The 18890-nt window shown below is 31.4% G+C and overlaps 2 protein-coding genes across 2 annotated transcripts in view; one reads left to right on the top strand and one right to left on the bottom strand.

Moving 5' to 3' along the window:
• Positions 1-357: 357 nt before the first annotated feature.
• Positions 358-3388, bottom strand: LOC134725043 (uncharacterized). The gene is made up of 2 exons (XM_063588533.1): positions 2842-3388; positions 358-2437 (listed from the first exon to the last, which is right to left on the bottom strand). Exons 1-2 carry the CDS (start codon positions 3269-3271, stop codon positions 2049-2051), a joined length of 819 nt encoding a protein of 272 aa, XP_063444603.1. The 5' UTR covers positions 3272-3388; the 3' UTR covers positions 358-2048.
• Positions 3389-3502: 114 nt separating this feature from the next.
• The window catches only part of LOC134725042 (dynactin subunit 4-like), a 31597-nt gene continuing 16209 nt past the window's right edge, over positions 3503-18890 (top strand). The window contains exons 1-4 of the mRNA XM_063588532.1: positions 3503-3648; positions 5365-5435; positions 6444-6622; positions 7485-7528. Coding sequence (XP_063444602.1) covers positions 3520-3648; positions 5365-5435; positions 6444-6622; positions 7485-7528 — 423 coding nt within the window. The 5' untranslated portion in view covers positions 3503-3519. The remainder of the gene's footprint in view (positions 3649-5364; positions 5436-6443; positions 6623-7484; positions 7529-18890) is intronic.

Raw genomic sequence — 18890 nt, 5'->3', positions numbered from 1 at the left:
TGTTAATAGTGAACTTAAATCATTTTGTGAGCCATCCACTGTTGATTCAAAAATATCTTTGACACATATATCCTTTGTATAATATAAACATTGAATTGGAACCAAAAAATCAGTGGGAAAAAAATATGTTGTGCCACCCATATCATAGGATTTGCCTGGTATTTACTTGGACAGCCTCTTAAATATGTTGTTCATACTTGAGGGTGTGGATTGGGTTTACAGATTTACAAAATGTACAAACTTTATAGAGAAAAAATATGAAGCAAAACAACTTTATTAATAGAAACTTTTTATTTAATATATATTTGACAACAAAACAATAGATATAAAGATAAAATATTGTAACTTCATACATATGTATAACATAAATACATGTTCATCATATATTAAATAATGTACCGGCATATAAAAATATCAACAAAAAAAACATGACACCGCAAATAGTAAAGTATGAAAATGATGCCCTTAGATCTATACACCATGGTACACTCATGTACAAGACTATAGAAATAAAGTAAATAAGAGTAGCAAGTTTTTATCAACTAAAAGGACTAAAGAAATATTCTTAACTTTGTTAAACATGCTCATTTCTCTATATCTAGTAAAGCACCCTTTCAAGAAAAACTTGTCTCTGATTAGCTGAGTTGATTTCAATTCTACATTGTACATGAAATGATATAAAATAAATGTTATTGATACAGATGTTTTATTTAAAGTCATAAGAAACGAGTGACCGGTGAAAAATAATGTTCTTCCAATTCTTAAACCAATGCATACAAACATCATAAACTTAGTCTTCTGTGCTCGAATTTATCATTTTTTTCGTGTAAATTTCGAATAATCGTCAATTTTTTTTTCAATCGGTCAGAGTTGTTGTGAAAATATGGCAGGTAATTAAAGTTCGTGTTTTGAAGTCGAAGTTTAACGATTGTCACCTGTTTGTCAACAATTGACGAAAAATAAACAAAAATGCATGGAACTTGAGCACGTGTTTAACATGTAAATTCAGATAATAGTTTATTTTAAGGACATCCATGCGTATTGTGGTCACCAGATTTTTACGAGATGGGTCACACTGAGGTCACCTTGCATATGGAAAATATATCGGGGGAATTGCTTGCTGGAAGGACATGACGGAAGCAATTCAAATAAAGTAAACTTCTTCTAAATATGAATAAATTAAAGAATTTTCTTCAGAAAAAAGTATATGTACATAAGTTTTACAATGAAAACTATCCATTGAGTTATAAAAACATATGCATTATTTTTTTTTTGATTTGAGGTTTCTTATGACTTTAAAGGGGCACTAGCTGTCAAATTCATTGTAACCGATTTGACTCATATTCTCATATTTGGTTTATAACAATGTAAAACATTTATCCAAACTATCAAAAGTCTAAAATAAACAGTTTACAGAGCATGGGGTAGTTAATATATAGGTTCGTTTCGTGTGTATTTTAGTCCAGACGCCATCTAATTAACTATCGATTTGACCTCAGATGACCATATAAGCGATGTAAACAAAAATAAAGATACGAATAGATTAAAACAACACGTGCAATTGCATTTTTATAGGTCTGTTTGATTTTATTTTATAGATTAAAAATAGATGTTTCTAATTGTTTTTAACCATATAAGAATGATTTTATGTGCATCGAATTAGTAATCAAATGATTTACCGTAGTTTCACTTTCATTGTTGACATTCTTTTTATTTAAATAACCAGTACACGTACAATGCATGCGTTGTCAATCTCTAGCTAGGGGTTAACTTGAAGTTCACATGAATACCGGTTAGAATGATGATGACGTTTTCACTTGCAAGCGAATCAGTCAAAAATTATGTTTAATCGCTTATTTCAACAAAATTAAAGGAAATTGATTGCTAAAAGCAAATTATTATTTCATTATTCCAATTTGATTAATGATTGATCTAAAAAAAAATCATACTTTATTTTTTTATATATATCGTAGCTAGTGCCCCTTTAAGTATTACAGAAAATTTATTATGTTCCGTCTTTTTTATTTTATTATTTTAAAATTTCAATATTAGAATAAGTAATGTTCCATCAACATGCTCCCTTTAAATTCAGAGTAAAGTATCTTCCCTGCTTTGTACCCTGCAGCTGCACAACACATAGGTATAGGTAAAAAATGGTCTAATCTTGGATGTGCCGATCTTAGAAAAGTCGCAGATTCACTTGCTAAAAGTTTGGATTTTCTCTGTTCTGGTGAGTAATCTGGATTTGTGACAACATCTTGGATCCATTTCTGAAACTGAAGAGCCCAGTCAGCTGGTTTATTATCGAACAAACCGGTATGGGTAGCAGAACCACTTCCAACAATGAGAATTCCATCTTTACTTAATTCTGATAAAGCCTCTCCAATTTTCATGTTGTCTTCTAAATTCATATTTCTTAGCAGTGACACCTGAAAAACTAAAAGAAAAACACAACATTTTTGACAGTTATTAGTTAAAAAAATGACAAATTTGAAGTTAATTAAAATATATACATATATACAACCAACAAGCAAAATTAATACATATCAGGTCTGTCAAACAAAAAAACTTCAATTACATTTTTTTTTTTAATTTAAGTAGTTACACTCTCTCTACAGATGTGAGCCATAGCCATAGCCACAGCAAGTCCCAAATAGGCTTTAATTCAAAAGACAGATCAACATACATGACCTTAAGGACAGGCTTTATCCTTTTCATATTCAGAATTTATTTCAAAAATCTAAAGGATCGAGTCAAATAAACATCAATTTTCTGAAACGCTGTAAGTGACTAATTCTAAATTTAAAAAGTTAAGTTAAATTATTAATTTGAGGACAATACCTGGGATATCTGCATTTGGGAAAGCCAATTTCAGCGGAACAAAAACACCATGATCCAAGCCTCTTTTGTTGTTTTCCTCACATCGAATTCCTTTTGATGCCAGTAAAACTTTAACATTCTTGGCTGCAGTAATATCTCCAGGAACATCCCAATTTAATTTGTAAGCTTCTGGTGGAAACCCACTGTAATCATAATAAAGCTCTGGTTTATCATTTGTTAGTACTGTACATATATTTTCATCCCAGTGGGCACTCAACACTAAAATAGCCGTTGGTGGTTTCTTTAACTTTGCATTTTTCGTTAAATCTTTGAAGGATTTTGCACAATTTGAGTGTTTGTCTATCCCTCTGCACCACTTTTCTTTACTGGCATCAAGATAAAAACATGGTCCTGCTCCATGCGTGAGAAATATGACAGGCTGTTCAGACATTTTAGAAGGTTAAGATGAAATTATATTTTCTATAAAGTTTCAATAAAATCCATTGTAAATATATGTTTACAAATGTTGACAGATTTTAAAAGTCGTAACAAATGTTCTTTATTTTGCACTTTCACTTTCGTTTTACATTTTCTTCGACCTTTACCTTGTAAATCGTTTTCTCTTTGGTGCGTTTTAATAAAAGGGAGAATTAGTTGTCATTTCAAACATCGTAGCGATTAATTTATTTCGACGGGGCGATGGCGACTTTCATAGACGTCAACCTCGTTAAATATATCTGTGGATGTGGCAAAAAGAAACCAGTGTGCAAGCTGTATTTATGCAGGCATTGTCTTAAGATAAGATGTGGAGACTGTGTTTTACACGAGGTGAACAATTGTAAACCTACAACTGTTTGAATGACTCATCTTACAGAGGCTGACAACACTGTCACATCTTACAACATTCTCGTCTCATACAACTTCTTCATCCCAAATCATTGCACACATAAGTTCTGCCTCTGCTACTGCCAGATAATGGCCACAATACACCCTATAGCTATTTCCGCTTGACCCGAGAATCTGTTCCGCTTGAACTATTGGCGTCATACAACAATCACTTTTCCATTGTGGCGTCAGATATTTTGAATTATGACGTCAAAATTTTACGGGACCCTGTGTGATGTCCAGTAATGGCTAACAAATAGCGATAAGGTGTATCAAAAAACTGATTATACTGCCATGGGTTGGGTCAACTTTGGTTTGCATACAGAACCCCAACTACCCCCAAATTATTTTGATTTAATTTAGCTTTTTCAATGAGGCTTAAAAGCCTACACTGATGGTGCTTAAACAAACCCAGGAGGGAGAGCTTTCCAATCTGTATCCTTTTAGGGAAGATTCAAGAATGAGTTATGCGATTATCACTGGCGGCATATGGGACTGTTACCGTACATGTACTAGTAGTTCAGGAAGCATTTGTCATGCATGTTTCTAGACAGTCATTATGGTGGTATAAGACATTCATCCTTTGATATAGCCTCTTTGTTGTTTTTTTTTTCTATTTTTATGCCCCACCTACGATAGTAGAGGGGCATTATGTTTTCTGGTCTGTGTGTCCGTTCGTCCGTCTGTCTGTTCGTTCACGGATCGTCTGTCTGTCCGTTCGTTCGTCCGTCTGTTTCTGTTTGTCTGTCTGTCACGCTTCAGGTTAAATTTTTTGGTCAATGTAGTTTTTGATGAAGCTGAAGTCCAATCAACTTGAAACTTACTACACATGTTCCTCATTTAAAGCCAAATTAAACTTTTGACCCTAATTTCACAGTCCACTGAACATAGAAAATAAATGTGCAAGTTTCAGGTTAAAGTTTTTGATGAAGCTGAAGTCCAATCAACTTGAAACTTAGTGCAGTGCACGTGTTCTCTATGATATAATATTTCTAATTTAATGCCTAATTATATTTCTTACCCATTTTCACGGTCCATTGAACATGGAAAATGATGGTGTTAGTGGGGCATCCGTGTACTTTGGACGTTTTCTTGTTAGAGCATAGAATAGAGCATAGCAAGTCTTGCTTCTTGAAGTTATTTGAAGATCTATGAAGCATTACTAACTAAATTCAACCATTTGTGGTAGTGTACTTATACAAATTTAATTTCTTAAAAAAACTGCAGTGTGTCAAGAGCACTGTCAATTCTATACATTTTCTGTCCTTTCAAAAGAATTGTGTTTTATAAGTGAATAAGCTAAATATCTTGTCAATAAAGTCTAGTTCTCTTGGAATAGCCGTTACAGTTATTTCCTTGACTGCAAAGGGACATGACTCTCAGACCATGTTCTAAATATGCCTGTCGCAAGTCAGTAAGTAGCCTGTTGTTCACTAGTTGTTGTTTGTTCACATTTTTTTATGTTTGGGACTTTGGATAGCTGACTATAAGTTATGGGGTTATTCATTGTTGAAGGCTATGCAGTACCTGTATAGTAAATTTTTATAAACTCATCATAGATAGCAGGACTTTGGTAACTTGCAATGTGCAACCATCACTTTGACTTTTTTTTTCTAGAATTGCTAACATATTTTCATTTTATACATTTTTATATATTAGGTGGATACACCATACTGTCCAAATTGTTTGGAGAACATGCCTGCAGCTGAAGCCAAACTAAAAAGGAATAGGTAATTATTTAAGAATAATTATTAAAGAACACTTTTGGAAATTGAGAGTTTGAATTTTAATCTGAAACAAGTTAGGAATACAACTTTTTATGCATGAAATTCTGGTAATCCTGAAAAAGTGGATGAATTTATAGATTTGTTTACATAGAAAAGATGGAATTATATATGAATTAAGACTAAGTACATGTAGATAGAAAGAAGATGTGGTACATGTGTGATTGCTAACGAGGCAAAGACTGGATTGTGGAGTAAGCCAGTGACAGTAGGCTTGAAACAAAGATTCACCAAAAAAAATATAGATATCATTGTTTAAGTCACATACATGTACATGACACTGGCAATATTCTTTATCATGTTTATAGGTGTTTTGCATGAAGTTTTATATGTAAAACTTAGAAATGCATATTTTTTTACAAAGCATTTTCACTTATTTGGTAGAAAGATTAGCCCTTTTATACAACAACAGCAAGGAAGTCTTTCAATTATTTGATTCTGCTTTTTGTTGAGTCTTGGACTTTTGTTGACAAAGAATGACATAGCGATTCTACATTCTGTCGGAGTCAGCAACGGTGTTCCCAAATATTTTCTCTGTGGTTTTTTGAGATTTTAATAATTTTCTAAACTATCCTGGATTTCAACCAAACTTGGAAAGAAGCTTGTATATATATGCATGATCATATGATAAGATAGAATCTAGAAGTAAATTTTGTAAAAAAATAAAATCCTGTTTTTCTGTATTTTACTTATAAATGGACTTAGTTTTTCTGCCATGAAACATAACATTCACTAGTACTCTGTGGTTTAAGTTTTTAAAATTTTAAAAGCTTTCTTTAATTATCCTGAATGTATAACAAACTTGGACAGAAGCTTGTTTATGAACTTTATGAACATAAGATAGTATCCAGAAGTAATTTTTTAAAGTATTTTAGTTATCACATGTATTAATGGACTTACAATTTTTTTTTTCTCAATTTTTACCTAATATGCCATATCAATTATTTTTTGTAGATGTAGTAATTGTTTTGATTGTCCTAATTGTGGCCATACTCTGACCACAAGAGCCACTAGTCATGCTGTGTCTAACCCTGAAGATCCCAACAAGTCTACACCAAAGAAGATGTTTTACATGGCTTGTGGATTCTGTAGATGGACTACCAGAGATGTAGGAATTGCTGATAAACCTGCTGGTACTTTCAGTTTAAAAAATGTTGCCATGTTTATATTACTGTACAAACTGTGACAGGATAAATTCTCAAAAATGAAATCTTGCATTTTAAGTGTTAATATGTTTACATGTATTTGTTTTTAGCATTAATCCTAAAAAGTAAAAAAAAAATAAAAAAATCTGAACATTTTTTACTGATCAACAATCATGAAAAGTTGACCTGCTTATTTATTTATTGTTTTTCCTACATCCTAATACATGTTCTTGTGGCCTAATTTCAGAGTAGATATCAAACCACACCATATTCAAAAACAAAGGGTATGATGTATCCATTCATGACACAACATCAGTACATGCACAGCAAAACTCACTAAAGCAAAAGGAACAGTGCTTTTATTGTTGTTCTTTGTCTCAAAGTCACAGTGAGGCCTTCAACAATCTGTTAATTTGTTTTATGGTAGAATGAAAGATTTGGAGGAACATTTTAAAACTTGTTTTGTTTAATCAATGATATTACTCTGAAAATCTGGATGTATAATTCTAGCAAATGGGCAATAATAAAATTGAGAATGGAAATGGGGAATGTGTCAAAGAGACAACAATCCAACCATAGAAAAAAAACCAGCAGAAGGTCATCAACAGGTCTTCAATGTAGCTAGAAATTCCTGCAAATATCTAGTTTGAAAGCAATTTTCTCAATATGAAAAAAATGAAATGATACAACTACCAACTGTGCCAGTGTGCATTGTATAAATAAAGTCTGAAAAACAGTACTTTTATGTGTTGGCAATCAATATACTAGTTGTAAATGTGAGTGCTGTATGACCAGTTAATAATATATATACAGATAATATGTTTATGTGAATGACCTTTTTTTTTTGCAGCAAGTGGAAATTGGGAAGACAAAGATAACTCACATCAGAAGAGGGTAGGTAACAATTATTGGGATTGAAATCTAAACTCAGTCATGTTTTACTTTAAAGTAGTCGTTGGACAAAAGTGAGTTCCCAGTCAATAAAAGTCCTACCATTTCAACTAAAATCGATATTTTTAAAAAAAAATATAAGGAAGTAACTGTACATGTATGAGTGATTTTCTAAGTATAGATCACAAAAGATGTAGAAATGTCTGAAGTTTTATTGTTTATTTGGTTATATTATTCATCTACATTTTGATTTTCTGACAAAATGAACACAAAGAAAATTATTTCTTGAAAAGTTAGCTATTATTCTAACCAAATTAAATCGTAAAAATTTGCATTTGTGTTTAACTCATCAGATGATGAAAACAAAACTCAAGAAAATTATGACTAAATAAACAATGAAACTTCAGACATTTTTTTACATCTTTTGGTATCTATATTATAAAAATCCCTCATACAGTTACTTTGTAATATTTTTTGGGAAAAATATCAATTTTGGTTGAAATGATAGGATATTTTTTGAGTGAGAACTCACTTTTGTCCCATGGCTGCACAAGAAAAACAGCAGGAAAAGGTCAGTTCCTTTGCTTTTTGTGTTTTTTTCTGAGTATCTACTGATTTTTTGTCATGGATGGATATCTCATACATATCTTTTCTTTTATATTTTCTATTTTGAAATGTTAGTGTGTTCTTGTCCTGAATATCACTAGTAACCCGAATTTAACTTGATCGGACAAAAACGTGTTAACGCTATTTAAATGAGATTGATCGTTATTTGATACAGATTGACAAAAATTAAAAATTATATTTAATTCAATTCAATTCTTATCAATTCATTTTAACGCCAGTCAAATAGATTTCTCTGCGGTGAATCAATTGAAATCAAGTTGCTGGTTAGTTACGTTAAACTTATAGGCCACGCCCCCGTTAAACTATTTCAAACATGCATTAATTCGTTTTAAACATAGATGAGACCCGGCCTTTTTACAGGTAAACCACTCAAGCAAAACGACCTCGATGTATCTATCGTTTTTTGTTTCAAACTTTAAATGCGTACAGTCTTAGTAAAGTCACATGCTTCACAATTTAAACAAACGAATGAATAATACACGTGACATGTTCATATATAAGGTATTAATATAAAAACATTAAAATATATATGCACACGCGGTTTAAAAATGCAAAACTTGTGAATCTGTTGAAAATAAAATAAATAGATATATGACATGACTTTAATTTGCTCAAATGCACAAGTTCTTTTTCGCATATATACATGCGTTTCAAAAATTGCCAAGTTCTATGAAAACTCGTGGCATGTAAGTTACGTGTGGTCCTTTGCAATTATTTACGAAACTTTATGTATTCCTATATATTTACCGTTTCTCTTTTTTCTGTTTTACTATATTAATTCTTTATTCCGTAAGAAAATATACAGTTCATAGGAACAAATACATACACAGATGATACAGTTTACTATATTTTCCTCGTATTTAAATGTAGACACGGAAAACTACACAGAAATTATTTATTGTGAACATAATTTAAATCGATGTATTTCATATTTTCGGTCTTGACTGTAAAAAGTGCTTAAGTCCATTATTAGTAAAATACAGATATAAAAAATAACTCTTCCTTTTTAATATTTCTTTATTTTAGAGGTAAGCTTCTGGCCAAGTTTCACTTATTCTGTCGCAAATCATTTACTTCAATAATCAATCGATTGTATTCTGAAAGAATTTGATTTGTTCTCTGTAGGAATACATGAAATATTTCTCACTGAACGTTATGTTTACAATCGATGATCAAATACAAATCTACAGTATTTATATGCAAGAGACTTAATAATATATTTTTTTATTATTATTCTTCACATATTTGAAGGATCGAAATAATCAGGTCTACAAATGGATGTTATTTAAAGACTTGAAATTTTACAATTATCACATGCATCCATGAAATTTTTATCGACGCACCAAACTTTTCCCTTTCATCGTGCATAGCTAATTTCCGATTCACTTAGGTTTCTAACGATCTTCTTACTTGTTCGTTACATTCTAAAATTAAAATTCTACACAAATTGCAGAAACTTTTATTCTCCGGCTAGACTGCGTAAAAGATAAATATTGCTTTGTTTGTGTATACACAATGTTTTGAAGGCCTATATCCAGTTTGGCTAAAAAAATAATAATTTGCGCCACAAGTTAATTACGCGAATTCATTTTTTGCATCCCTTTATCATAAAAACTGCAACATTCATTTGCGCCAATAAAACAATCATTTAATTGCGCAAATATTATAGACATGTTTTTAAAATGTTTCTTCTTAGTGCACTGATGAGGTCCTTTTCGGTATTTACACGTAGGTTCAGAAATCGCAAACTGAAAGGGCCTCCTTAGTGCACTTAGACTGACAAAAAAGTGCACTATGGACCTGATGGAAAGATAGAATAGATACAAAAATATGGCATACGGAAGGAGAAGAACATAATTTCTAATTTTAGTAATTATAAAGTTATTACAGTTGAAGTAAGTATTCTAATGTTACATGTACGTGTAAATAGGTTAATAGTTTCGAGGTAAATATGACAAAAATAAGAAAATTGAGATTGGAAATTGGGAATGTGTCAAGTTCCATTTATTGTCGCAATTAATATTATAAAAAAGAAGAGATAAGCGCTATTCAAACCTTTACAATATGACAAATTACACCTAACCGTTTTCAGTAAATTCTTCGCCCGGGGATATACACCTGCCAGTAATCCACCTTCAGTAACTTTACAATACCCAGCCGTGTTATTTCCGTATATTGTACATGTAGATAGCACGCGTGATACATGTATATACACCAGAAATACCCATTCAAGTGATTTTTTAATATCAGAAGAACTCCATATCGGGTACATAAACATAAAATTACAATAATATGAAAAAAAAAATGATGTTTTAGTAAATGCACCTAGATATGTATTTGTAAACTTAATATGTTAATTCGTTATTTCATGTATCTTTTTCTTTTTGCTTCAATTACTTTTATGTATCTTATTGACTTATTCCTAAATCGAAAAAACGCACAAATCTGAATAGAATCATATGGCATTGAACATGTTGAATGATTTCTCTAACTCAAAACTAGTTATACATGTACATGTAAATGCCTCTGAAATTATATTTTTCTCGTTGGGTTGCTTGTCCTTAAGTTGACGTTTACGCTATATTCTTATGTTCGGTATTTGTGAAAACCGCTCATCTATCAATTTTACAAGAAATATAATACCTGTAAGTCATGAACATTGAAGTTTAACTTGCTATCATTTTTTCGTATACGCAAAAACATAAAATAAAATGAAACACTTTATAGCGGTTTGAATTATGCAGTGCATTTTGAAAAAACGGTTATTTTTGTTTCATACTTTTTCTGTTCCTTTTCTTTATTATTAGGACACGTGTTACTGGTTAATATAGAATAAAATTAACGGTACCAATTGTCTTGCACCAGATGCGCATTTCGAAAATACATGTCTCTTCAAATGATGCTCGAGGCCAAAATATATGAAATCAAAACTAATATAAAAGACGTTCAAAAGAGCTATAATCTAAAAGGACCAAAAAGTATGGCCAAATCCGTGAAAGGAATACTAGTGAACCATGAATAATCCCAAACAACAAATTTTTGATTGGTTTGTCACACTTGCTTATACTATCAATATTATGTATTGTTTTCGGCTGAGACTACTACATGTATAAAAGTTAAAGTAGCCTCAGATTTGGCAATATTGAAACAAATTGAATGTTCTTAGTAATTTGAATTGCTTCTTCAGTTATTTATTATATATATACGGAAAAACAAGGTGGATATTTAATCATCGGCTCTCGTGAAGTTTTCTTGTAGGTTAAAAGAAGGCGGGCAGTATACCTCTAAGTGATAAAACTTCAAGATTGGTATTCTTTAAATTGTATAACTGTCTTAGTCTGGCTTTCTCCTCAATTTTTAGATTATTTTGAGAATGACGAGTTTATGCCAGATCTGTTATCATTTGTTAAATCAAAGACATGTAGTAGAAATATTCTTTTTTAGACCAAAAAACTACCATACGATATTCTACATGAACGGTGAATTAAATTATTGACAAGCATACCACATCTTCTTATATTCATTCGTTATTTGATAAAGATCTTCATCAAGCCTAAATAAATAAATGATTTTGAAGATGAACTTATTGATAACTATACAGATTGTAGTGTGTTATCGATCTAGGTGTTCTCGTTGAGGTCCGCGTTCTAAATCCAAAGCATTTCATTGGTTAGTAGATTTGCAATCTTTCAATCCAAGGTGTTCTCAATGGGGTCCGCGTTCATGTTTCAATAAGATAAACTATATTGTAATTTTCTACTCCTAGTTAACAAAATAGAATTTGAGCTGTTTTATAAGTATACATGATGGTGCCTCGTTTTTAAGGGATTGGAATTATTTAAAATAAATTTATCTATTCATCCATAAAAAAAATTTTGGGTTAATATACACTATAATTTCACTTTTTTTAAAATGACAACTTATAATAACCGGTATATTTGCAAATATTGACACCTGTGCGTTTGGATTAGCATAAAAATGTTCCTGTATTTTTATAAGAAATACTTTATAACACAATCTTGGACTTGTACAAGTATATATATGCATCTATAAGTCCAATACATATATGTACATGTATACGCTACATTGAAGACCCGTATATAATAGAGGCTTTCCTCTGTTGTCTGCGCTTTAGTCGGATTTTTGTCTCCTTTACACATTCCACATGCATTTCCATTCTCATTTTTTGTTATATACGACGATATATTGTTCCTGTTTAAAATACCATGTACATGATCATATATGAGGCTATGAAAGTAAATAAATGGAAATAAAGATAATAATGGGATAAGCACTTTAAATAACAGAATAAAGAGATGAGAATATAAAGAATAGAATAAATGATTCATGGTTGCTTAACGCCCAGTTACAAATGTTACACTCTACCCCTTCATCTTTTTGTCCATGTGATGAGTAAAGCCTATTTAAACCAGTGACGTATATTATATAACGTCCTTGATTTAAACTGATTCTTATAGTTAGTTATTATGTTGTACATGTACTGTTATATCACTGACTGAGACTAGGTGAGGGTAGGGAGCCCGCTAACAATTTTAACCCCGCCACATTATTTATGTATGTGCCTGTTCCTAGTCAGGAGCCTGCAATTCAGTAGTTGTCGTTTGTTTATGTGTTACATATTTATTTTTCGTTCTTTTTTTTTTGTTTGATTTATAAATAAGGCGGTTTGTTTTCTTATTTGAATTGCTTTACATTGTCATATCGGGGCCTTGCTCATTGTTGAAGGTCGTACGGTGACCTATATTTGTTAATGTCTCTGTCATTTTGGTCTCTTGTGGACTGTTGTCTAATTGGAAATCATACCACATCTTCTTTTTTATATTCCTGTCCTTTTAATATGCCCATTATAGACATAGCATGCTACATCAAGCTTAACATTTTAATTTATAAATATCAAATAGCGAAAAATGTATATACATGTATATATTTATTCAATAACGACAATGTTGCTGCAATAGGTGCCAAAAACATCAACAATATTTTATTGAAAAGAAACGGCATTTTGTTTCACTTGTTCTTAAAGAAAAAGATGTTTCATTTCATTTGGTATACGGACACTGTAAATTTTGAATGTAAATGAGTAAAAATTTGTTTATATTTATATCTTGTGTCTTATACGGCTCTCATTTATCTTTTTAAAGATTGATGCATGCAATGCAGATGTTTAAATGTTTTGTTTAGTTTTGTGATTCTCATTTTATGCTTGTATGTGGTGAGACTTTAGAATACTAATAATGATGAAATATTGAATCTAAAAATATTCAGAAACTATAATTTTTTCTTAAATTTATACTTGAGTCAGAAAATTAAAACCAGCAGTGTCAAAATTTGTTTTTTTAAGCTGACAAATGTTTTACACTCAGTGGGCATTCAATATCATTGACATACTATATAGCACTAATCGCAATATACATGTACATGTATATATTTTGGACATCTTATCAGTAATCTCTCTATTGAAGATGTTGAAATCTATGTATTATAATTATTCGCTTATTAGGCAAATTCATATTCTACAAAGATATTTTCAATCATTTTAGTTTTGATAAATACCAATACAAATAACATATTTGTCTCAGTCTCCTGTTTGAGGATATTCGATTGATCAAATACAATAAACAAGGTTGTCAGGTAAATGTGGATTACGGATTAAGATGTTAGATGTCAAACTTGAATTAACAAACTGAGGTGAATTTAACCCGAATATGTAGTTTCTCTTCAACAGTGTTTTAATTCCAAGTTTCTTATTTTCATTTCAACTAAATTAATAAGAATGATAGAAAGATTCGGAACTAAAGATAGTCACAATTAAAAATATGTATTTTGAAAAGACAAAAACGCCAGGGGGGTGAGATCTCATAAACATGTTTAACCCCGCCGCATTTTTGCGCCTATCCCAAGTCAGGAGCCTCTGGCCTGTGTTAGTCTTATATTATTTGAATTTTGGTTTCTTGTGTACAATTTGGAAATTAGTATGGCGTTCATTACCACTGGACTATATATATATATAGTATTTATTTGTTTAGGGGCAAGCTGAAGGACGCCTCCGGGTGCGGGAATTTCTCGCAACATTGAAGACCTCAGTGTTGGTGACCTCCTGCTCAGTGTTGATTTTTTTTTCTTTGGTCGGGTTGTTGTCTCTTTGACACATTCCCTATTTCCATTCTTAATTTTACAATGGTACGTTAATTAAGATTTTATCCGAAAAGACGAATTTTTCTAAATGTTCTACAAAAAATTTGTACAACTATTGAATACTGTAAATGTTAAATGCATAAATGTCCAGATCTATATCGAACTTGCTTTGCTTCGTCGAAAGTACGAATATAGAAAAATCACAATCCTTTATTTCGTCTTCGTCAAATAGTGCTTTTGGTTTCTTTTTATTATTACATACTAGTATAAATGAATACACTGCAAGTTATTCCTATGTAATCTCATTTAGATATTTAGTAGTTTAAACAAATTTTATTGGTCAAACAAATGGATTAGATATTAAGTGCATGCAAAGTAAATTTTAAAGATGAAAATCGTATTAGTTCGATAATGCTTCAAACTAAATATAAACTGAAAATACATGTATAACTGCCATATTCCGAATCCTCGACATTCATTTGTGTAAATGAAGAAAAGATAACAATGATTGGTATCTGTGTGATTTGAATCTACGTCTCAATCACGCTTCATAAAGATATTACGGAATATTCAAGATTTCCAACTTTTCTTGAATATGATTGCCAATGGAATAAACCATGCAGCAGATTTCGAAATAACCCTATAATTTGTGTGTGAACTATGACAGCTTAAGCCGTAATTCTGCTGTAGTGTACGTCGATTATTTCTGTTACATGAAGGCGTATGGCAACCATACTACCAATACAACCCTTTTTTGTGCATTGTACGCTCAGGGACGTACATCTTACTATTTTACATGGATTGGTAGAAAATGTTACTTTTCAGCTGTAGTCCATTTGACATCAAAGTATCATACAAGTACGGAGGCTAGGGTTTATAATTCGGCTAGTCTGAATGACTTCGTGCAATATCCCCGTTCCCTATTCATTTATAGTTTAAACATACATAATTAAAATTTTGCAGTTTGCATATAAATATGATATTTAAATTTCGTATGGCTTAGTACAACCTGCAACACATTTTATTTGATGTCACCAATGGTAAACATGTAAAATGAAACAATAACTTACTATTATAAGTTATATGGTTCGCTACTGACCCCCTACGAATCCATAGAGGGTTAGTAAAATCCATAGTGGTCGAGGCCGGAGGCCGAATCCCCTATTTATTTTATTCACCCTCTATGGATCCGTAGGGGGTCAATAATTAACCGTATAACGAATTTATTGGACGCTGGACCTTTTCTGTGGCGTTTTGTTGAAAAATAAACATATGAAACTTACTTACCTCATACTGTCTCATTGGGGGTCACCACGTGACGGCGTTTAACCAATCACAACGTGATAATTCATCTGTGGTCCGATAAAATACTATTATAAACTTTTGTTGTATGTTTATATACAAACCAAAATCACTACTAGACTAGGTGTTGACACGCTCAAATTAACAAAATTGTGTTTCAAAGAACCAATGCACCAAATTGATTTTATAGGATTTAGTTTAATATTAAAACCTGTTCAAGGAATCGTTATTAAAAAATTATTAAAAAATAAATGTAGGACAAATTCGGCTTACAACACGAAAATTGTTCAAAGTGTAGTACCAAGCATGTGACAAATGGACCGGGTATGTAACAGAGGTGTCGGAATAACTGATGGATTGGTGGAAAGTTACTGTTTGTTCAACGATCAGTGACAAGTATCTCGTGTGCATATTGCAATACCAAATTAAACTAAGTTGGGCAGACGACAAAAGCGAAATTGTGACAAACTCTATTTCCAAGTGTTATTTAGGAAGTCAAACATGCATATGGAAAGTTAATTTTACTATCATTTTTTTAACAAAATAAAAAGATCACTATTATTTATTGAACAAAATAAGAAGATCAAAACCGCTAAAAGAAATTAAACCCGATGAATGACACTCCTTGTTGTTGGATTTGGGTTTGGCTGACCCTATTTTATTAGGGGGGAGGGGGATTAATTGACCCTAAAAAATAACAACAATGCAGGCTTATAATAATTTGAAGCATTTTTGAAGCATTCAAATATAATGAACGTATTATATTTGCGAATACAAAAAAAAAGCAGAAAAATGTATAGTGTGTTTATTGAAAAAGTAAATCAGAATGCGTACAGATGTCTCTACTTATAACAGTCACATATCATTTATAGAAATAAGAATCAGCGATTTATCATTCATGCAATAATATTTTGTCGAAAGAGATCGAGATGACCTTATCAGTATTCAAATTATCGGACACTTATTTTTTTCCGGAACATGTTATAGTTAATATTGGAGCCATTAAATACATGCATTATATCTTGGCAAAGTCCGAGATGATATTCTCTGTAAATATGCTTCCTTCATTTAAAGTCTTGTTTTTCTTAAACACTTTACATCGTTTATCGGAGGCAGTGCCGAAAATAATCTTTCAAAAAGTTGTAACCTTTAGAACATGTATTTCAGATAATTTGACCACATGACAAGAAATTATACAATAAACATTGGTCACGCACGATAGATTCTGATATAAGACACGTACCGTTACAATGCCCAGTTTACACGCATCAGCACACACAGGTTTGTCGAATAGGCAAGTTGATTGGCGGAATTTACCAAAATCCACGCCTACCTTTAACTTTTATCCAATCAAACGCCTTTGACATAAACATATATAATACATGGATAACATAACAGAGATTTTGAAAAAAGTTGAGACTCTAAATTATAACTTAAAAGTATAAATTAATGCTCGTAATGCATTTTCGCAATTTACAATAAATTTTATACATACTTTCACCTATCTAGTGAGGAACAAATACAAATTAAAAAAATTACAACTATTTCGAATTATAATGCACAGCAAGGACGTATATTAGTTATCCGTCCTTGTGAACAGTTTGTGATAAATGGGTGTCAAAATGTATTAAACAAAAACCCAAAGACCAGTTTCAAGAAGAATTCTTTGCTTTTATTGCAGAATCGCATAAATCATAATGTTGTCGTATTTTCAAAAAGAATTATCAATTTGAAAACTACTTCACTTTTTACCTTTCTAAATTCGCATATTACACAGATATAGATGTGGTAGTTGCCGATTGAGTCTAGAAGGTGTCAGGATTTACACAGAGAAGACAGAATATGTCGTCTCTGTGACACAAACAACATTGATGACGAGTACCATTACATTATGAATTGTAGAACATTTAAACTATAGAAAAAGAAGGAAATGTTTAAGGAACGAATGTTAGTCAAACCCTCATATCTTTAAAGCTGATCAACAGTTAAACTCATCAAATATTGTTATATTAGAAAAACTAGGTAAAAGTTATAGATGTGAAAGTCAGTCCTCCAAGTTAATTTAGCTGTATCGTGTACACATGCATGTAATAAGTTTACCTGATAGTTATGTTTATGTATGTTCTTGATAACTAGTAATTGAAGTTTTATGAGAAATTAAGTATTCGTATTCCTTTAAACCATAAATAACAGTACACGAAGACAGCCTACGGGTAAAGTACAAGTGAATATATCAGAAAGATTATATGTAATCCTCATCCGTACGCGTCCTTGTAAATGCAAAACTCTGGATTTTCTTTGATAATTACCTGAGGGGTTATAAAAGATCTAGAAAAGACTTCCAAAGGTTTTTGCCAAAAATGAATTGAAATAAAAGATTTTTGTGTAGACGAGTTACAACATTGCATAAGCATGATTAGGAAATTTAAACAAAAAATGTACGTGCACATCTTTCTAGTGGCGAAAAACACGCATATCGAGTTACGTAGACGAAACAGAATAAGTACATTCATAATAATTATGATTTAAATTTACGAAATTATAAGGTTATAATTAGAAAACAATCCAAAACACGATTCGTCATTCCCCATGTATATAGATTAAAACAGAAATATAATTTTAATTCTTAATTAAATTCTGAAATTCAAAAGACATGTTTCTGATATATACTTGACAGTTCAGCGAACACTATTACATAAAATGCACGATGATATTGACCGAAAACAAAGGTGAAAGATTCAAATTGTAAAATCAGCCGCTGAACGGTAGAATTTCTATCAATCATTCAACGATATAAAAAAGACTTTTGAGTGTGAAAGTATGATAGAAATACTTTTAATTTATTGAAATGCCTGTTAAATTGTTCCAGTCATTGGTTACTAGTGATTGTCAGTCCATTTCGATATTTCATAGCACTTTTACAAATTCTGAAAAAAAAGAAGAAAAAACTAATATTCCCATGGGAAAAATATATCTTCCCATGAGATAAAAATTGTCCCGCACAGTGTTCAACTTCCACAAAAGGGAGTCTAACCAACAAATTAAATTATTCATTCACTTATGGTCTTCAAAAATAACGATTGCGGACAGGAAGACTTCAAACGTAATAGTGTGAACCAGCTGTCAGAAACGTAAGTACTCTCAGATCCTTTCTTGTTAGTGTCGTTTTGTTGTTCTGATAAACAAGTGATTCTTTCATTGTTGAAGACCCACTAGCGACTATAAAGGTGAACAGGAATAAAAACGCTAACCATTGATAATTTGTATTTTTGTTAAGTTC

This window comes from Mytilus trossulus, chromosome 7 (assembly GCF_036588685.1).
Source record: "Mytilus trossulus isolate FHL-02 chromosome 7, PNRI_Mtr1.1.1.hap1, whole genome shotgun sequence".
Taxonomy (NCBI): domain Eukaryota; kingdom Metazoa; phylum Mollusca; class Bivalvia; order Mytilida; family Mytilidae; genus Mytilus; species Mytilus trossulus.
This window is presented reverse-complemented; position numbering and strand designations above follow the sequence as displayed.

What these genes read in the sequence shown, in the direction of transcription:
- LOC134725043 (XM_063588533.1), bottom strand. Translation starts at nt 3,271, where the DNA reads ATGTCTGAACAGCCTGTCATATTTCTCACGCATGGAGCAGGACCATGT. An exon ending in CCCAAATGCAGATATCCCAG is followed by an intron (nt 2,438 to 2,841) that starts GTATTGTCCTCA and finishes TTTTTCTTTTAG; the next exon opens with TTTTTCAGGTGTCACTGCTA.